Source organism: Bombina bombina, chromosome 9 (genome assembly GCF_027579735.1).
Source record: "Bombina bombina isolate aBomBom1 chromosome 9, aBomBom1.pri, whole genome shotgun sequence".
Lineage (NCBI taxonomy): Eukaryota > Metazoa > Chordata > Amphibia > Anura > Bombinatoridae > Bombina > Bombina bombina.
This window is the reverse complement of record NC_069507.1, coordinates 152,390,168-152,411,329: the sequence shown is the minus strand read 5'-3', so window position 1 is coordinate 152,411,329 and position 21,162 is coordinate 152,390,168. Positions and strand designations below refer to the sequence as shown.

General features: G+C 39.2%; 1 protein-coding gene across 2 annotated transcripts in view; it reads left to right on the top strand.

Moving 5' to 3' along the window:
• Positions 1 to 13,970, top strand: part of SFR1 (SWI5 dependent homologous recombination repair protein 1) — a 31,169-nt gene extending 17,199 nt beyond the window's left edge. For both annotated transcript variants that reach the window (XM_053691715.1, XM_053691714.1), the window contains 2 exons: positions 8,921 to 9,280; positions 13,635 to 13,970. In XM_053691715.1, coding sequence (XP_053547690.1) covers positions 8,921 to 9,280; positions 13,635 to 13,826 — 552 coding nt within the window. In that variant the 3' untranslated portion in view covers positions 13,827 to 13,970. The remainder of the gene's footprint in view (positions 1 to 8,920; positions 9,281 to 13,634) is intronic.
• Positions 13,971 to 21,162: the final 7,192 nt, after the last annotated feature.

Here is a 21,162-nt window from a genome sequence, read left to right as displayed (position 1 = left end):
TTTCCGGTTATTGCAGGATGCCTCGATATTGAGGCATCCTGCAATAACATTTTTCAGCCATCCGGTGCAGAGAGAGCCACTCTGTGGCCCTCTCTGCACTGGAGATCGGTGGCTCTGTTCGTTGGTGGGTGGGAGCCGGCATGGGAGGCGGGTGGCGGCCATCGATGGCCCTTCTGATCTGGAGGGGGGGCGGGATCGTGGGCGGGGATGCCCGGGGGCGCGCATGGTCGCGTGCACGGGGAGGGAGCGGGTGGGAACCGCTACACTACAGAAAAAAAGTGTTGAAAAATGAAAAAAAGGCTTTAAAAATAAACAAATACTTTTTAAAACAAACACATCAGTTAGGTGGTGGGGGTTGGTCTGTGGGGGGGGGAAGCTACACTACAGAAAAAACCCATATTATTTTGCAAACTGGGTACTGGCAGATAGCTGCCAGTACCCAAGATGGCCCCCAATAAGGCAGAGGGGGAGGGTTAGAGAGCGGTTTTGGGGGGGATCAGGGAGTTTGGGGGCTAAGGGGGGGATCCTACACAGTAGCATATGTAAATATGCTAAAATTTTTTATTTATTTTTAAAAAAAAAAAAAAAACTTTTATTTTAGTACTGGCAGACTTTCTGCCAGTACTTAAGATGGCGGGGACAATTGTGGGGTGGGGGAGGGAAGGGAGCTGTTTGGGAGGGATCAGGGGGTGGGATGTGCCAGGTGGGAGGCTGATCTCTACACTAAAGCTAAAATTAACCCTGCACGCTCCTTACAAACTCCCTAATTAACCCCTTCACTGCTAGCCATAATACACGTGTGAGGCGGAGCAGCATTTAGCGGCCTTCTAATTACCAGAAAGCAACGCCAAAGTCATATATGTCTGCTATTTCTGAACAAAGGGGATCCCAGAGAAGCATTTACAACCATTTGTGCCATAATTGCACAAGCTGTTTGTAAATAATTTCAGTGAGAAACCTAAAATTGTGAAAAATTTTAAGTTTTTTTTAATTTGATCGCATTTGGCGGTGAAATGGTAGCATGAAATATACCAAAATAGGCCTAGATCAATACTTGGGGTTGTCTACTACACTACACTAAAGCTAAAATTAACTCTACAAGCTCCCTAAAAGCTCCCTAATTAACCCCTTCACTGCTGGGCATAATACACGTGTGGTGCGCAGTGGCATTTAGCGGCCTTCTAATTACCAAAAAGCAAAGCCAAAGCCATATATGTCTGCTATTTCTGAACAAAGGGGATCCCAGAGAAGAATTTTCAACCATTTATGCCATAATTGCACAAGTTATTTGTAAATAATTTCAGTGAGAAACCGAAAGTTTGTGAAAAAGTGAACAATTTTTTTTATTTGATCGCATTTGGCGGTGAAATGGTGGTATGAAATATACCAAAATTGGCCTAGATCAATACTTTGGGATGTCTACTAAAAAAAATATATACATGTCAAGGGATATTCAGGGATTCCTGACAGATATCAGTGTCCCAATGTAACTAGAACTAATTTTGAAAAAAAGTGGTTTGGAAATAGCAAAGTGCTACTTGTACTTATTGCCCTATAACTTGCAAAAAAAGCAAAGAACATGTAAACATTGGGTATTTCTAAACTCAGGAGAAAATTTAGAAACTATTTAGCATGGGTGTTTTTTGGTGGTTGTATATATGTAACAGATTTTGGGGGTCAAAGTTAGAAAAAGTGTGTTTTTTTCAATTTTTCCTCAGATTTTATAATTTTTTTTATAGTAAATTATAAGATATGATGAAAATAATATGTGTGGGTACGGTAAATGAGTAAGAGGAAAATTACAGCTAAACACAAACACAGCAAAAATTTAAAAATAGCCTTGGTCCCAAACGGACAGAAAATGGAAAAGTGTTGTGGTCATTAAGGGGTTAAATAAAAAAAAAACAGTTTTAGAGAGAATTTTTGGAAATGATTTTGTAATCTGAAATGTGATAGAGTGGGGGTAGAGAGGATGAGAGGGCACTTGTTCAAACAATAACTAGAATTCTGGTTTTAAAAGTTATACACATTTGAAAAAGCAAGTTTAAAATGGAATCTCAACTCAAAGGGATAGTAAATACTTTAAGATAATAATTCCTAATTATTTATAACAAAGCAACTTTGCAATATACTTTCAGTAATTATTTTGCCCCCTTTCATGTAAAGTTTAAAAGTAACGTCTGAAAGTTTGTGGATGTCTCCGTTCCTAAAAACTAAGAGCATAGGCTTCACAAAGCTAACCTTGAAGCATAGCTCTTCTTAATATGCAATTTGTTATCTTATCATTTCTGCTGAAGCCATACAATGGGGATTTGGGGATTCAGACAGAGCATACAGTTAAAATAAATAAATAAAAGGTTCCACTTAACTTCTAATATTAAAGGGACAGTCTACACCAGAATTTTTATTGTTTTATAAGATAGATAATCCCTTTATTACCCATTCCCCAGTTTTGTTTAACCAACACAGTTATAATAATAATCTTTTAACCTCTGTGATTATCTTTTATCTAAGCCTCTGCAAACTGCCCCTTTATTTCAGTTCTTTTGACAGACTTGCAGTTTAGCCAATCAGTGCCTGCTCCCAGATAACTTCACGTGCACGAGCACAGTGTTATCTATATGAAATACGTGAACTAACACCCTCTAGTGGTGAAGAACTGTTAAAATGCATTCTGAAAAGAGGTGGCCTTCAAGGTCTAAGAAATTAGCACATGAACCTCCTAGGTTAAGCTTTCAACTAAGAATACCAAGAGAACAAAGCAAAATTGGTGATAAAAGTAAATTGGAAATTGTTTAAAATGACATGCTCTATCTGAATCATGAAAGTTTATTTTGGACTAGACTGTCCCTTTAACCCCTTAATGACCGGACCATTTTTCAATTTTCTTACCCTTAATGACAATGGCTATTTTTACATTTCTGTGGTGTTTGTGTTCAGCTGTAATTTTCCTCTTACTCATTTACTGTACCCACACATATTATATACCGTTTTTCTCGCCATTAAATGGACTTTCTAAAGATACCATTATTTTCATTATATCTTATAATTTACTATAAATTTTTTTATAAAATATGAGGAAAAAATGGAAAAAACACACTTTTTCTAACTTTGACCCCCAAAATCTGTTACACATCTACAACCACTAAAAAACACCCATGCTAAATAGTTTCTAAATTTTGTCCTGAGTTTAGAAATATCCAATGTTTACATGTTCTTTGCTTTTTTTGTAAGTTATAGGGCCATAAATACAAGTAGCACTTCGCTATTTCCAAACCACTTTTTTTTCAAAATTAGCGCTAGTTACATTGGAACACTGATATCTGTAAGGAATACCTGAATATCCATTGACATGTATATATTTTTTTTTAGAAGACATCCCAAAGTATTGATCTAGGCCCATTTTGGTATATTTCATGCCACCGTTTCACCGCCAAATGCGATCAAATTAAAAAAAAATGTTCACTTTTTCACACATTTTGTCACAAACTTTAGGTTTCCCACTGAAATTATTTACAAACAGCTTCTGCAATTATGGCACAAATGGTTGTAAATGCTTCTCTGGGATCGCCTTTGTTCAGAAATAGCAGACTTATATGGCTTTGGGGTTGCTTTTTGGTAATTAGAAGGCCGCTAAATGCCGCTGCGCACCACACGTGTTTTATGCCCAGCAGTGAAGGGGTTAATTAGGGAGCATGTAGGGAGCTTGTAGGGTTAATTTTAGCTTTAGTTTAGTGTAGTAGACAACTCCAAGTATTGATCTAGGCCAATTTTGGTATATTTCATGCCACCATTTCACTTCCAAATGCGAGCAAATAAAAAAAACCTTTAAATTTTTCACAATTTTAGGTTTCTCACTGAAATTATTTACAAACAGTTTGTGCAATTATGGCACAAATGGTTGTAAAAGCTTCTCTGGGATCCCCTTTGTTCAGAAATAGCCGACATATATGGCTTTGGCGTTGCTTTTTGTTAATTAGAAGGCCGCTAAATGCTGCTGCGCACAACACGTGAATTATGCCCAGCAGTGAAGGAGTTAATTAGGTAGCTTGTAGGGCGCTGGCAGGGTTAATTTTAGCTTTAGTGTAGAGATCAGCCTCCCACCTGACACATCCCACCCCCTGATCCCTCCCAAACAGCTCTCTTCCCTCCCCCTCCCCACAATTGTCCCCGCCATCTTAAGTACTGGCAGAAAGTCTGCCAGTACTAAATAAAAGGAGTTTTTTTTATTTTATTTTTTTTAAAAATGTATTCTGCTGTAATGGAGCCCTGCCTTAGCCCCCAACCTCCCTGATCCCCCACCAAACAGCTCTATAACCCTCCCTGCTACTTAATTGCCGCCATCTTGGGTACTGGCAGCTGTCTGCCAGTACCCAATTTGCCCCCAAAAATATTTATAAATTTTGCCCCCAAAAATATTTATAAACTTTTCTGTAGTGTAGCAGCCCCCCCCCCTCAATACCCCCAACCCCCCCCGATCCTTTTATATATATATATATATATATATATATATATATATATATATATATATATATATATATATATATATATATATATATATTTTTTTTTATGTTTTGAACTTATTTTTTTTTCATTGGTGTCAGTGGCTAATATGCGCGCGCGCCCCCCACGTGCACGCGCCCCCATGTGCACGCGCGCGCCCGCACGCTGCCGCCTCTTTGCTTCCCTTCCCCCCGGAACACTGCACCATTGATACCGGTGCAGAGAGGGCCACAGAGTGGCTCTCTCTGCATCGGAGCCTTGTTAAAAGGTATTGCAGGATGCCTCCATATCGAGGCATCACTGCAATACCCTGAGAGCTGCTGGAAGCAATTGCGATCGCTTCCAGCACTCTCTTAAACAACTGACGTACCAGGTACGTCCATTGTCACTAACTGCTAGTTTTTGCAGGACGTACCTGGTACGTCAGTTGTCATTAAGGGGTTAAATATGCTTAGTTCGCATGATATTCTGTGTTGAAGAGATACGTAGGTATGCATCTTCAGCACTTCATGAAATAGTGCTGCCATCTAGCGCTCTTGCAAATGGATAACATTCTTGCAAAACTGCTGCCATATAGTGCCCCAGAAATCGGCTGGCTCCTAAGCATACATCCCTGCTTTTCAACAAAAGATATCAAGAGAACAAATAATAATAAAATAAATAAATTAGAAAGTTGTTAAAAATCGCATGCTGTATCTGATCATGAAAGAAAATGTTGGGTTTTATATCCCTTTAATGGAGACAAGAGGAGGTGATTGCTGATCCTGGCTGCTGCATGGATGTGCAACAGCCAGTCAGAGGGGACGACAAGTGGACGCGCAAGTACAGGCCACAAAAAGGAGAGTAGTGGCTTTTACACCTTGCTTCCTATAAGATAGGGGGCGCCCTAAAAAAATACAAGTGTATCAAACCTATTACGGTGTTAAAATAAATATCAGATCTGTTGAACATAAATTATAAAATATATCACAAACCGTGCATAGACAGTTAGTGGTACTCCAATAATTCCAATAATACAAATAAAGAGTCTCTGAGGAGTGAATTGAGGGTAATCTTAGGCAGCAATCTGTAGAGAACCCGGCCAGGATCCCATAGAGATGATCTACAAAACAGAAAAGAGATAGATGCGCCACATGGCCCAATATTGTTTGTTCAACACAGTGAATATGGTCTAGTTGTGTCAGTGCAAACTCACAATTTAGGGAGCACTCCAGTTAGTGCAATAGAAGCAGTCTGGGATCAATCACAGTCACCCAGCAGACCGACCTCTTGGATAGGAAGGATTAATCTGTGGTAGAAATACAAAGAGACACAATGGTGCCTATATGGCCTAGTACAGTTTGGACCCAAGAAGTAGTACTGTGTATAGTTGGTAATATACTCACAATTGGTAAAGTATCTTCAGTGATGCTAATCAGGCAGGATGGGATCAATACAGTCACCCAACAGACTATAACAGGGTTCCCACAGGAGGCAATCAGCAGAAGTCCAAAAAAGGCCAAAATAGGTCCAAAAAATGCACAAGAGCAAGTGTTTTATAAAAAAGTAACAAAGTTTACTATTTAAAACAAGTAAAAACAAGCGACGCGTTTCTCAGCACACAAGCTGTTTCATCAGGCTGATGAAACAGCTTGTGTGCTGAGAAACACGTCACTTGTTTTTACTTGTATTTGCTTGTTTTTACTTGTATTTGCTTCTATTGCACTAACTGGAGTGCTCCCTAAATTGTGAGTTTGCACTGACACAACTAGACCATATTCACTGTGTTGAACAAACAATATTGGGCCATGTGGCGCATCTGTCTCTTTTCTGTTTTACACCTTGCACCTTTTTACCATCCAAAACGTCAGGGCCTAAGGGCATTTTACCAGGTACCAGTGCTTTTTCTGTAGGAGCTCTAGTGCTTGGTATATTTGTGTATATTGCAGTTTCAGTCAGACTTCTCTACCCTGAAAGTTAGTGCTGGTCTTGATTGATAGAAAAATGCTCTAGCTATATTTTTTAACATGAGAAACTGCTTGGAATTCTTGTCAAAATGGAGCCTTAGGCACACAAACTCGAAACCTCATTTTCTGAAACTATGTAATATGACTTTTTATGAGGGTAAAACTGACTCATACTGACCATAATGTTCTTTCGTGATATATTTATTTTCAATCTAGATGCCACCATGTTTAGTCACAAGTTTTTGAAGAATATCTCTGTCAAAATTCCCTTAATCACACACAAACAACATACTTTTTCCCACCTACATATTCATTTTTTTTAAATCAGAAAACCATCAATTTATCTATAGTTTCATGTCAAAAAACACACAGAAACATGTACAAATATGTTGGTAATGCTATCCATTTAAAATGCAATATATTATTTAAGCTTTAAAAATTACAGTAATCATTTGTTAAAGAAATATTATTTTACGGTCTACAATTTACCCAATTTCAGCAATCATATTCATATTCATATTTAGAAAGAGAAAATAACCAAATTATTTTTGCTCCCCTTAAATGCATAGTAAAACCCAAATTTTTATTTTATGATTCAGATAGAACATAAAATTTTAAACAACTTTCCAATTTACTTCTATTATCAAATTTGCTTCATTCTCTTGTTATCGTTTGCTGAAGGAAGAGCATTGCACTACTGACAGGAAGCTGAACACATCTAGTTAGCCAATCACAAGAGACAAATGTGTACAGGCACCAATTGGCAGCAGCTCCCACTGGTGTAGGATATGTGCATATTCATTTTTAACAAGGGATACTAAGAGAACAAAGCACATTTGAAAATAGAAGTAAATGTAAAAGTGTCTTAAAATTACACAATCTATCTGAATCATGCAAGTTTCATTTTGACTATCCTATCCCTTTAAACTATTTATTTTATCAAATTCTGAAAGGGGCCACTTGAGACCCTTACTTTGTATTGTAACTCCAGATTAATTTGTTAGGACATGTGATACGTGCGCTGGCTGTTCCACCCATAGCAGTTTGGACAGATGCCTTTTGCGCCTGGGGTGTTGCACATTTCCTGTTTTTGGTTAAAACCTATTTGAAGCACAGCACATACTCCAGTGATGACCTTGGCACCCCTGATGTTTTCGAACTACATTTCCCATGATGCTCAACTAGACTACAGAGTGCCTAAGCATCATGGGAAATGTAGTTCCAAAAGATCTCGGGTGCCAAGGTTAGCCATCCCTAACCTAGTCTATTGGCAAATTTTAACAGCTTTTTTATTTTTTTTTTGGAGTGTGATTTTCAAACTTAATTTTTGAGATGACACAGAACATTGTAATGTGTAATAAAACACTTACATTGATGCTCCTCGCACTCTCACCATCGCTATATTGACTACACTATTCACCAATTAAACATGTTAAAGGGATATGAAACCCAACAATTTTCTTTCAGGGTTCACCTAGAGCATGTCATTTTAAACAATGTTTCAATTTATTTCTATTATCTAATATGCTTAATTCTATTGGTATTCTTTGTTTAAAATGATACCTAGATAGGTATAAGTGCAGCAAAGCACTACTGGGAGCTAACTGCTGATTGGTGGTTGCACATATATACCTGTAATTGGCTTACTTGATGTGATCGCACACTACATTACAATTTGGTATTGAAAAAGACAATTAATTAATATTTTTCTTGTATTATATTTTTTTTTATTCTTATTTAAAATACACTGTAGTTGAATGCTCCTTTTAAAGGGATATGGAATCCAAATCTTTATTCTTTCATGATTCAGATAAACCATGCCATTTTAAACAACTTTCTTTTTTATTCAGCACCTGGGTAGCGCTTGCTGATTGGTGGTTAAATGTAACTGCCAATCAGCAAGGGCTACCCAGGTGCTGAACCAAAAATGAGCTGGTGTCCTGTTGAAAACTCCAAGTCGTCAAAATCTGCAATTACACCCAAACCATTCCCTAACAGAGACACATGCCAATCAAATGGGCACTGTAATTCAGCATTAGCTCCTATCTTCACTATCTATTTTTGCCTCTGTCTGGGGTTCAAGGGTGCAAAGCCCCCCTTGTAAACCTCATTCCCCAAGGTTCACTTGGGATGGATGCCAGAGAATCCGCGGGGCGCCCCCCTAACCCCCCAGACAGAGGCAAAAACAAATAGTGAAAATGGGAGAGTCACTGGAAGTGCCTTTATTGGAGATTTCGACGACTTGGAGCTTTTGACAGAAGAACGGCTCCAAAGCTTACATTTGACCTTTTTCAAATAAAGATACCAGGAGAACGAGGAAAAATTGATAATAGGACTAAATTAGAAAATTGCATGCTCTATTTGAAAAATGAAAGAAAAAATTTTGGGTTTCATATCCCTTTAAGAAGATATAAAAACAGTATCCATTGGATGTGAATAACTAATCTTTTAATAAATCTGTTTTTCTGTAGCCAATGAGTGCAACATTACGGGAACGTTTAAGAAAAACACGAAGATCTTTTAGCTCTGTATTTTCTGTAGCAAAACGACTCAAAATTGATGACACTGAAAGTACAAGCTCTGTAGACGCTGCTTCTGACGTTCCAGCTCAAGTGGTTGAGTGTGAAAAATCAACGTTGGAAAAAACACAGTCAATTAGCGTTGCCTGCAAATCAAAGCTCCTTAGTCCTTGTAAATTAACCCCATCAACCATTTTCAAGAATGAGAATATTAATCAAGATATGTTTCAGGAGAAGATGTTGCTCAAACAAATTAAAGAGAAAGAAGAGATTTTGAGGCAGCTGAAAATGGTTAAATTATACAGATCCAAGGTAATAAGCATTTTATATATATATATTACAGGTAGAAAACCTTTTACCCAGACTGCTTGGGACCAGAAAATGTTTGGATTTTGGAATATTTGTATATTTGCATCTGTAAAATGGGACAGTTTGGAGAGGGGATGGGACCAAGTGTAAACAATATGTCGTTTAGGCGTTATCTACATGTCATAATACAGCTTATACATGTAACTAAAGGTAGTTTTAGATCATTTTTAATACTTGCATAGTACCATCAGAAATATAGTACAGTACTGTGATCAGAAATGTAATAATCTATTATTTGCATTTTATATATAAAAAAAATTGTATTTTTTTTTTATTAAAAAGTTTGTATTTCAGAATAAGGCCTGGTAAATTGTGGAACCTGGTGGTAACCTAAAAATTCTCCATAGACTTTAATGGAGATAAATGTTTTTTCCACCAGTTTCCAGACTTTACTACCTCCAGTGGATACTAGGCCTAAATTTGGAAATTCAGATTTGGGGATTTGTACCTGTATAAGCTGTTGGGGAATTTATGCAAGTGGAAATATTTTTACTATATATAATGCTACTAAAACAAATGTATGTGTATTTATTAGACATGGGCATTCGGCAGCTTCCTACTGAATGCGGAACTAAGCAGCACCTCATTAACTTTAGCTCTTTTTCTGAGCTGGATTTATACTTTTCAAAGATCACCACACTAAGATCTGTGCAAATCCATAAAAGACCCGAAGTCAACAAGGGGCTGCCTAATTCCACATTCGTCAGCTAACATGTATGTATATTCGTGTGTGTGTATATGTATGTAGATATATAGATAGATATACATGCACACGCACACATGTATATGTGTGTGTGTATATATATGTGTATGTATGTGTGTGTGTATATATATATATATATATATATATATATATATATATATATATATATATATATATATATATATATATATATATATATATATATATATATATATATATATATATATATATATATAAATTATTATATATTTTTTTCTCAAATACTACTAGATTAGACAGCTGTTGGATCACTTAAGTCAGTGTCCAGTCCTCAAGTACCCCTAACAGGTTAGATTTTCGTTATCTTAATTAGAATACAGGTGAAATAATCATCTGATGGGTAAGAGCAGTTTAGTAGCCATGGTTACTGATCAGCTGATTATTTCACTTGTGCTCTAGTTAATATATTGTGAAAATCTGGCCTGTTAGGGGTACGTGACAACTGGAGTTGAGAAACACTGACGTAAGTAACGTTACACAGGGATCAGTGTAAGGATATGGAGGGGAAAACGTAGAGGCTGCAAGGGCATCAATAGACTTGTGCTTATGTCCCTAGCGGCATAAAACATACATAAAAAAAAAAAAAAAAAAATTTGCCTCAGTGAAGTATTCAAACTGATCAAGAAGTCTAGAACACATTGACAAATGGAAACTCTACAGTTTGCAGTGTACAGTGATTCAGGCAGTTCACTGGTCTCCTGGTAGCAAAATAACCAGGTACACAGTAGATTAACTAGTACATTTAACCCCTTAAGGACAAGAGATCTTCCCAGTTTCCATTCTTAAATGACACAAGCCATTTTGGTTTCACCATAATTATCCGCTATTATATACCATTTTTTTTTTTTTAACAAACAGGCTTTCCTAGTGATACCCTATATGGGTAAATAAAATAGTAATAAATAGGGATTTAACCCCTTAATGACCACAGCACTTTTCCATTTTCTGTCCGTTTGGGACCAAGGCTATTTTTACATTTTTGCGGTGTTTGTGTTTAGCTGTAATTTTCATCTTACTCATTTACTGTACCCACACATATTATATACCGTTTTTCTCGCCATTAAATGGACTTTCTAAAGATATCATTATTTTCATCATATCTTATAATTTACTATAAAAAAAATTATAAAATATGAGGAAAAAATTGAAAAAAACACACTTTTTCTAACTTTGACCCCCAAAATCTGTTACACATCTACAACCACCAAAAAACACCCGTGCTAAATAGTTTCTAAATTTTGTCCTGAGTTTAGAAATACCCAATGTTTACATCTTCTTTGCTTTTTTTGTAAGTTATAGGGCCATAAATACAAGTTGCACTTTGCTATTTCCAAACCATTATTTTTCAAAATTAGCGCTAGTTACATTAGAACACTAATATCTTTCAGGAATCTCTGAATATCCATTGACATGTATATAATTTTTTTTAGTAGACATCCCAAAGTATTGATCTAGGCCCATTTTGGTATATTTCATGTCACCATTTCACCGCCAAATGCGATTAAATACAAAAAATCGTTCACTTTTTTACAAATTTTTTCACAAACTTTGTTTCTCACTGAAATTATTTACAAACAGCTTGTGCAATTATGGCTTAAATGGTTGTAAATTCTTCTCTGGGATCCCCTTTGTTCAGAAATAGCAGACATATATGGCTTTGGCGTTGCTTTTTAGTAATTAGAAGGCTGCTAAATGCCACTGCGCACTACACATATATTATGCCCAGCAGTGAAGGGGTTAATTATGGAGCATGTAGGGAGCTTCTAGGGTTAATTTTAGATTTAGTGTAGTGTAGTAGACAACCCCAAGTATTGATCTAGGCCCATTTTGGTATATTTCATGCCACCATTTCACCGCCAAATGCGATCAAATTAAAAAAAACATTAAATTTTTCACAATTTTAGGTTTCTCACTGAAATCATTTACAAACAGCTTGTGCAATTATGGCACAAATGGTTGTAAATGCTTCTCTGGGATCCCCTTTGTTCAGAAATAGCAGACATATATGGCTTTGGCGTTGCTTTTTGGTAATTAGAAGGCCGCCAAATGCCGCTGCATTTCACACGTGTATTATGGCTAGCAATGAAGGGGTTAATTATGTAGCTTGTAGGGAGCTTGCAGGGTTAATTTTAGCTTTAGTGTAGAGCTCAGCCTCCCACCTGAAACATGAGACCCCCTGATCCCTCCCAAACAGCTCTCTTCCCTCCCCCACCCCCCAATTGTCCCCGCCATCTTAAGTACTGGCAGAAACTCTGCCAGTACTAAAATAAAAGCTATATTTGGGTTTTTTTTTTTTTAGCATATTTACATATGCTGCTGTGTAGGATCCCCCCTTAGCCCCCAGCCTTACTGATCCCCCACCAAAGAGCTCTCTAACCCTCCCCCTCTGCCTTAATGGGCGCCATCTTGGGTACTGGCAGCTGTCTGCCAGTACCCAGTTTAGTGAATAATGTGCCTTTTTTTTAAAATAAAAACCCTTTTCTGCAGTGTAGCTTCCCCCCCCCCCCCCCCCAAGATCAACCCCCCACCCCTTCCACATCAATTAGCTGTTATTTACACTTTAATTCAAGTACTTTTTAAACTTGATTTTTCTGTAGTGTAGCGGTTCCCTCCCGCTCCCGCCCCGTGCACGCGCCCGCCCGCCGCCCCCCGTGCACGCGCGCGCTCCCGTGCGCGCTCCCGCCCCTCCCGCCCCCGATCCCGCCCCCCTCCACTCCACTGGGTACATCGATGGCCGCCCACCCGCCTCCCAGACTTGCTCCCACCCACCAACGATACCGGCCACCGATGTCCGGTGCAGAGAGGGCCACAGAGTGGCTCTCTCTGCATCGGATGGCCAAGGGGGGTTATTGCAGGATGCCTCCATATCGAGGCATCACTGCAATAACCGGAAAGCAGCTGGAAGCGAGCAGGATCGCTTCCAGCTGCTTTCCACACCGAGGACGTGCAGGGTACGTCCTCAGGCATTAACTGCCTTTTTTTTGAGGACGTACCCTGCACGTCCTCGGTCGTTAAGGGGTTAATACTGAATACATGGGGGGAATGAAAAAACAATCTTTTTTTTTTTTTTTTTTTCAGTTTTCTTTATAACGGTTTCTACAAAACTAGTGTAACTAAAGGAAATACCTCCAAATAGATTAATTATGCTCTTCTGATTTTAGAAATAGAAGAACATAGTATAGTGGTGCTGTATTCTCTCAGGGATGTGTATCAATCCGGCCTCTCTCCCCTGCTTCTTCTTGAGACAATACAATCTCATAAAAGTAAAGCCAATTAGGGACAGATATATGTAGTACAGTTAGTTAACCTTGAGAAATCAGCAACATGCATTTCATGTTCTGAGAATTAGAAATTTCTAAATTTTCAGAGCTACAATTACATGAAATGGGGGCAAAATAAATGATGAAAACTGTATTACAAAGCTGTCCATAATTAACCATTTTATATAACAATCTCAAGGTGTTTACCTTCCCTTTTAATTTTGACCGTTTCTGTCCCTAATGTTATATTTAAATATAATTCTAATTTTGTTGCCACCTTTTTTTTTATCTTTAGAACAACTTAGCTGAGCTACAGAAATTGATAGAAAAATGGAGGAAAGCTTGCCAGTGTATGATTTATGAACTCCAAGCAAATTTATCAACAGAGAACAGAAGACTTACCCTTACTGAATTAATGGATAGCTTTGGGTTAGATGATACATTACTATCCTACAACCGAGCAGAAGAAGATTTTGAAGATATTTAAGCATTTTACAAAAAGCTTTAACATTAAAATGGATCACAAGCACTTTGTTATAATATCAGAACTTTAATATATTATGTTTTGTATTTTACTTTGTTGTCTACTCTCAAAAACATTTTTGTTTGGATATTAAATGTTTTATTTTTTTTTGACAATGAGTTTTTTGGGGGGGTTTGGACATAAGTATATGGTAATTAAGAAAACCATAAATATATAGTGGTATCGCTAAAAGGTACCATTAGTTAAATAACAGTTAATAGTATATGTCTAATATTTAATACATTTACTAATGCAAAAATGTTTAACAAGTTATGGTAATATGACCTTACCAGGGTGAGAATCAGTGGTTGTTCCACAAATCACTTCAATCAACCTCAAAGAGAAGACAAAATATTGTGATAGAGCTCACAAATTAAGTACAAAAGGAAAAGTAATCAGGAGTTGAATTCCACCACGCTTCATATGCTTTCTTCAAAGAAGGGCACCCATGTAATACGATAACGTTTTCTTGGAGGTTGAATACTCGTAAAAGGTAAAAGCTCAACGCATCTCACCAGGATTTTAATCAGTATATCAGAAAGAGCTATATCACTAACACACAAAAACATCATAGTTAGATGTTAAAAGAAGACTCCTACCAATTTCCTTTGGCATCCGTCCATATGAACAGAAGTTTCAATGTTGAGGAGTTCTACTATCATTTTGTGTGGAAAACATGAAATAATTTCAGAATCATATCTAAAATATGGTTCTCAAAACTATGTAAAGATAAAGATTGTAGATAATAATATGGTCATTTCTTTTAATCAAATGTTAGCCTTATTCATTGGTTACAAATCTTAATTTAACTATATTATAAAATCAAATTAAAGGGACAGTCTACACTAAAATTGTTGTTTAAAAATATAGATAATACCTTTACTACCCATTTCCCAGATTTGCACAACCATCGTTGTTATATTAATATACTTTATAACATTTAAACCTCTAAATTTCTGCCTGTTTCACTTATAACATGCGTTTTATTTGCTTTTCACAACAGGGGACTGCTAGTTCATGTGGGCCATATAGATAACATTGTGTTCACGCCCGAGGAGTTATTTAAGATTTAGCACAACACAGTACTAAATACAAGTCAATAGATGATAAATAACAAGTCGTGATCAGGGGGCTATTAGAAGATGCTTAGATACAAGGAAATCACAGGGGTAAAAAGTATATTCATATAACTGTTGGTTATGCAAAACTGGGGAATGGGTAATAAGGGGATTATCTATCTTTTAAAACAAACATTCTATTGTAGACTGTCCCTTTGAATGATATCCAATCAACATTTGTCTAAAATTTAAATTATCCAACCGTAACCTACTGACATTATTCAGACATTTATAAACAGCATGTAAACCCAATTTTTACAATGGAGGGGGGTGGAAAGAAACTAAAACAAGGTGAGTATAAGATTTTTTTTTTTATCTAAAAAACAGTAAAGTAAAAGCCAGTTCATTTTAATTCTGTGCATATTTCTCTTGGCCAGTTGCATCTTTGGCCTGTCATCATTAAACCTTGATGGAATAGTTATGCAAGGTCAATCAAAAGTTTTAGCCAAGACGTAATGACTGTGGCCTTCTGGCCTTTGAACCCAAGAAATGAATAAACACATTTTCTCCAACATAGGTGTGTCCGGTCCACGGCGTCATCCTTACTTGTGGGATATTCTCTTCCCCAACAGGAAATGGCAAAGAGCCCAGCAAAGCTGGTCACATGATCCCTCCTAGGCTCCGCCTACCCCAGTCATTCTCTTTGCCGTTGTACAGGCAACATCTCCACGGAGATGGCTTAGAGTTTTTTAGTGTTTAACTGTAGTTTTTCATTATTCAATCAAGAGTTTGTTATTTTCAAATAGTGCTGGTACGTACTATTTACTCAGAAACAGAAAAGAGATGAAGAATTCTGTTTGTATGAGGAAAATGATTTTAGCAACCGTAACTAAAATCCATGGCTGTTCCACACAGGACTGTTGAGAGCATTAACTTCAGTTGGGGGAACAGTTTGCAGTCCTTGCTGCTTGAGGTATGACACATTCTAACAAGACGATGTAATGCTGGAAGCTGTCATTTTCCCTATGGGATCCGGTAAGCCATGTTTATTACGATTGTAAATAAGGGCTTCACAAGGGCTTATTTAGACTGTAGACATTTTTTGGGCTAAATCGATTGATATTAACTCTTATTTAGCCTTGAGGAATCATTTATTCTGGGTATTTTGATATAATAATATCGGCAGGCACTGTTTTAGACACCTTATTCTTTAGGGGCTTTCCCAAAGCATAGGCAGAGTCTCATTTTCGCGCCGGTGTTGCGCACTTGTTTTTGAGAGGCATGGCATGCAGTCGCATGTGAGAGGAGCTCTGATACTTAGAAAAGACTTTCTGAAGGCGTCATTTGGTATCGTATTCCCCTTGGGTTTGGTTGGGTCTCAGCAAAGCAGATACCAGGGACTGTAAAGGGGTTAAAGCTTAAAACGGCTCCGGTTCCGTTATTTTAAGGGTTAAAGCTTCCAAATTTGGTGTGCAATATTTTCAAGGCTTTAAGACACTGTGGTGAAAGTTTGGTGAATTTTGAACAATTCCTTCATGTTTTTTCGCAATTGCAGTAATAAAGTGTGTTCAGTTTAAAATTTAAAGTGACAGTAACGGTTTTATTTAAAAACGTTTTTTTTGTACTTTCTTATCAAGTTTATGCCTGTTTAACATGTCTGAACTACCAGATAGACTGTGTTCTGAATGTGGGGAAGCCAGAATTCCTATTCATTTAAATAAATGTGATTTATGTGATAATGACAATGATGCCCAAGATGATTCCTCAAGTGAGGGGAGTAAGCATGGTACTGCATCATTCCCTCCTTCGTCTACACGAGTCTTGCCCACTCAGGAGGCCCCTAGTACATCTAGCGCGCCAATACTCCTTACTATGCAACAATTAACGGCTGTAATGGATAATTCTGTCAAAAACATTTTAGCCAAAATGAACCCTTGTCAGCGTAAGCGTGGATGCTCTGTTTTAGTTACTGAAGAGCATGACGACGCTGATATTAATATCTCTGAAGGGCCCCTAACCCAATCTGAGGGGGCCAGGGAGGTTTTGTCTGAGGGAGAAATTACTGATTTAGGGAATATTTCTCAGCAGGCTGAATCTGATGTGATTACTTTTAAATTTAAATTGGAACATCTCCGCATTTTGCTTAAGGAGGTATTATCCACTCTGGATGATTGTGAAAATTTGGTCATCCCAGAGAAACTATGTAAAATGGACAAGTTCCTAGAGGTGCCGGGGCTCCCAGAAGCTTTTCCTATACCCAAGCGGGTGGCGGACATTGTTAATAAAGAATGGGAAAGGCCCGGTATTCCTTTCGTCCCTCCCCCCATATTTAAAAAATTGTTTCCTATGGTCGACCCCAGAAAGGACTTATGGCAGTCAGTCCCCAAGGTCGAGGGAGCGGTTTCTACTTTAAACAAACGCACCACTATTCCCATAGAGGATAGTTGTGCTTTCAAAGATCCTATGGATAAAAAATTAGAAGGTTTGCTTAAAAAGATGTTTGTTCAGCAGGGTTACCTTCTACAACCCATTTCATGCATTGTCCCTGTCACTACAGCCGCATATTTCTGGTTTGATGAACTGATTAAGGTGCTCGATAGTGACTCGCCTCCTTATGAGGAGATTATGGACAGAGTCAATACTCTCAAATTGGCTAATTCTTTCACTCTAGACGCCTCTTTGCAATTGGCTAAGTTAGCGGCTAAGAATTCTGGGTTTGCTATTGTGGCGCGCAGAGCGCTTTGGTTGAAATCTTGGTCGGCTGATGCGTCTTCCAAGAACAAGCTACTAAACATTCCTTTCAAGGGGAAAACGCTGTTTGGTCCTGACTTGAAAGAGATTATCTCTGATATCACTGGGGGTAAGGGCCATGCCCTTCCTCAGGATCGGCCTTTCAAGGCAAAAAATAGACCTAATTTTCGTCCCTTTCGTAAAAACGGACCAGCCCAAGGTGCTACGTCCTCTAAGCAAGAAGGTAATACTTCTCAGGCCAAGCCAGCTTGGAGACCAATGCAAGGCTGGAACAAGGGAAAGCAGGCAAAGAAACCTGCCACTGCTACCAAGACAGCATGAAATATCGGCCCCCGATCCGGGACCGGATCTGGTGGGGGGCAGACTCTCTCTCTTCGCTCAGGCTTGGGCAAGAGATGTTCTGGATCCTTGGGCGCTAGAAATAGTCTCCCAGGGTTATCTTCTGGAATTCAAGGGACTTCCCCCAAGGGGAAGGTTCCACAGGTCTCAGTTGTCTTCAGACCACATAAAAAGACAGGCGTTCTTACTTTGCGTAGAAGACCTGTTAAAAATGGGAGTGATTCATCCTGTTCCATTGAGAGAACAAGGGATGGGGTTCTACTCCAATCTGTTCATAGTTCCCAAAAAAGAGGGAACATTCAGACCAATCCTAGATCTCAAGATCTTAAACAAATTTCTCAAGGTCCCATCTTTCAAGATGGAAACCATTCGAACTATCCTTCCTTCCATCCAGGAAGGTCAATTCATGACCACGGTGGATTTAAAGGATGCGTATCTACATATTCCTATCCACAAGGAACATCATCGGTTCCTAAGGTTTGCATTCTTGGACAAACATTACCAGTTCGTGGCGCTTCCTTTCGGATTAGCCACTGCTCCAAGGATTTTCACAAAGGTACTAGGGTCCCTTCTAGCTGTGCTAAGACCAAGGGGCATTGCAGTAGTACCTTACCTGGACGACATTCTGATTCAAGCGTCGTCCCTCCCTCGAGCAAAGGCTCACACGGACATCGTCCTGGCCTTTCTCAGATCGCACGGCTGGAAAGTGAACGTGGAAAAGAGTTCTCTATCCCCGTCAACAAGGGTTCCCTTCTTGGGAACAATTATAGACTCCTCAGAAATGAGGATTTTTCTAACAGAGGCCAGAAAGACAAAGCTCCTGGACTCTTGTCGAATACTTCATTCCGTTCCTCTTCCTTCCGTAGCTCAGTGCATGGAAGTGATCGGGTTGATGGTAGCGGCAATGGACATAGTTCCTTTTGCGCGCATTCATCTAAGACCGTTACAACTGTGCATGCTCAGTCAGTGGAATGGGGACTATACAGACTTGTCTCCAAGGATACAAGTAAATCAGAGGACCAGAGACTCACTCCGTTGGTGGCTGTCCCTGGACAACCTGTCACGAGGGATGACATTCCACAGACCAGAGTGGGTCATTGTCACGACCGACGCCAGTCTGATGGGCTGGGGCGCGGTCTGGGGATCCCTGAAAGCTCAGGGTCTTTGGTCTCGGGAAGAATCTCTTCTACCGATAAATATTCTGGAACTGAGAGCGATATTCAATGCTCTCAAGGCTTGGCCTCAGCTAGCGAGGACCAAGTTCATACGGTTTCAATCAGACAACATGACGACTGTTGCGTACATCAACCATCAGGGGGGAACAAGGAGTTCCCTAGCGATGGAAGAAGTGACCAAGATCATTCTATGGGCGGAGTCTCACTCCTGCCACCTGTCTGCTATCCACATCCCGGGAGTGGAAAATTGGGAAGCGGATTTTCTGAGTCGTCAGACATTGCATCCGGGGGAGTGGGAACTCCATCCGGAAATCTTTGCCCAAGTCACTCAACTTTGGGGCATTCCAGACATGGATCTGATGGCCTCTCGTCAGAACTTCAAAGTTCCTTGCTACGGGTCCAGATCCAGGGATCCCAAGGCGGCTCTAGTGGATGCACTAGTAGCACCTTGGACCTTCAAACTAGCTTATGTGTTCCCGCCGTTTCCTCTCATCCCCAGGCTGGTAGCCAGGATCAATCAGGAGAGGGCGTCGGTGATCTTGATAGCTCCTGCGTGGCCACGCAGGACTTGGTATGCAGATCTGGTGAATATGTCATCGGCTCCACCTTGGAAGCTACCTTTGAGACGAGACCTTCTTGTTCAGGGTCCGTTCGAACATCCGAATCTGGTTTCACTCCAGCTGACTGCTTGGAGATTGAACGCTTGATTTTATCGAAGCGAGGTTTCTCAGATTCTGTTATCGATACTCTTGTTCAGGCCAGAAAGCCTGTAACTAGAAAGATTTACCACAAAATTTGGAAAAAATATATCTGTTGGTGTGAATCTAAAGGATTCCCTTGGGACAAGGTTAAGATTCCTAGGATTCTATCCTTCCTTCAAGAAGGATTGGAAAAAGGATTATCGGCAAGTTCCCTGAAGGGACAGATTTCTGCCTTGTCGGTGTTACTTCACAAAAAACTGGCAGCTGTGCCAGATGTTCAAGCCTTTGTTCAGGCTCTGGTTAGAATCAAGCCTGTTTACAAACCTTTGACTCCTCCTTGGAGTCTCAATTTAGTTCTTTCAGTTCTTCAGGGGGTTCCGTTTGAACCCTTACATTCCGTTGATATTAAGTTATTATCTTGGAAAGTTTTGTTTTTAGTTGCAATTTCTTCTGCTAGAAGAGTTTCAGAATTATCTGCTCTGCAGTGTTCTCCTCCTTATCTGGTGTTCCATGCAGATAAGGTGGTTTTACGTACTAAACCTGGTTTTCTTCCAAAAGTTGTTTCTAACAAAAACATTAACCAGGAGATTATCGTACCTTCTCTGTGTCCGAAACCAGTTTCAAAGAAGGAACGCTTGTTGCACAATTTGGATGTTGTTCGCGCTCTAAAATTCTATTTAGATGCTACAAAGGATTTTAGACAAACATCTTCCCTGTTTGTTGTTTATTCAAGGTAAAAGGAGAGGTCAAAAAGCAACTTCTACCTCTCTCTCTTTTTGGATTAAAAGCATCATCAGATTGGCTTACGAGACTGCCGGACGGCAGCCTCCCGAAAGAATCACGGCTCATTCCACTAGGGCTGTGGCTTCCACATGGGCCTTCAAGAACGAGGCTTCTGTTGATCAGATATGTAGGGCAGCGACTTGGTCTTCACTGCACACTTTTACCAAATTTTACAAGTTTGATACTTTTGCTTCTTCTGAGGCTATTTTTGGGAGAAAGGTTTTGCAAGCCGTGGTGCCTTCCATTTAGGTGACCTGATTTGCTCCCTCCCTTCATCCGTGTCCTAAAGCTTTGGTATTGGTTCCCACAAGTAAGGATGACGCCGTGGACCGGACACACCTATGTTGGAGAAAACAGAATTTATGTTTACCTGATAAATTTCTTTCTCCAACGGTGTGTCCGGTCCACGGCCCGCCCTGGTTTTTTTAATCAGGTCTGATAATTTATTTTCTTTAACTACAGTCACCACGGTACCATATGGTTTCTCCTATGC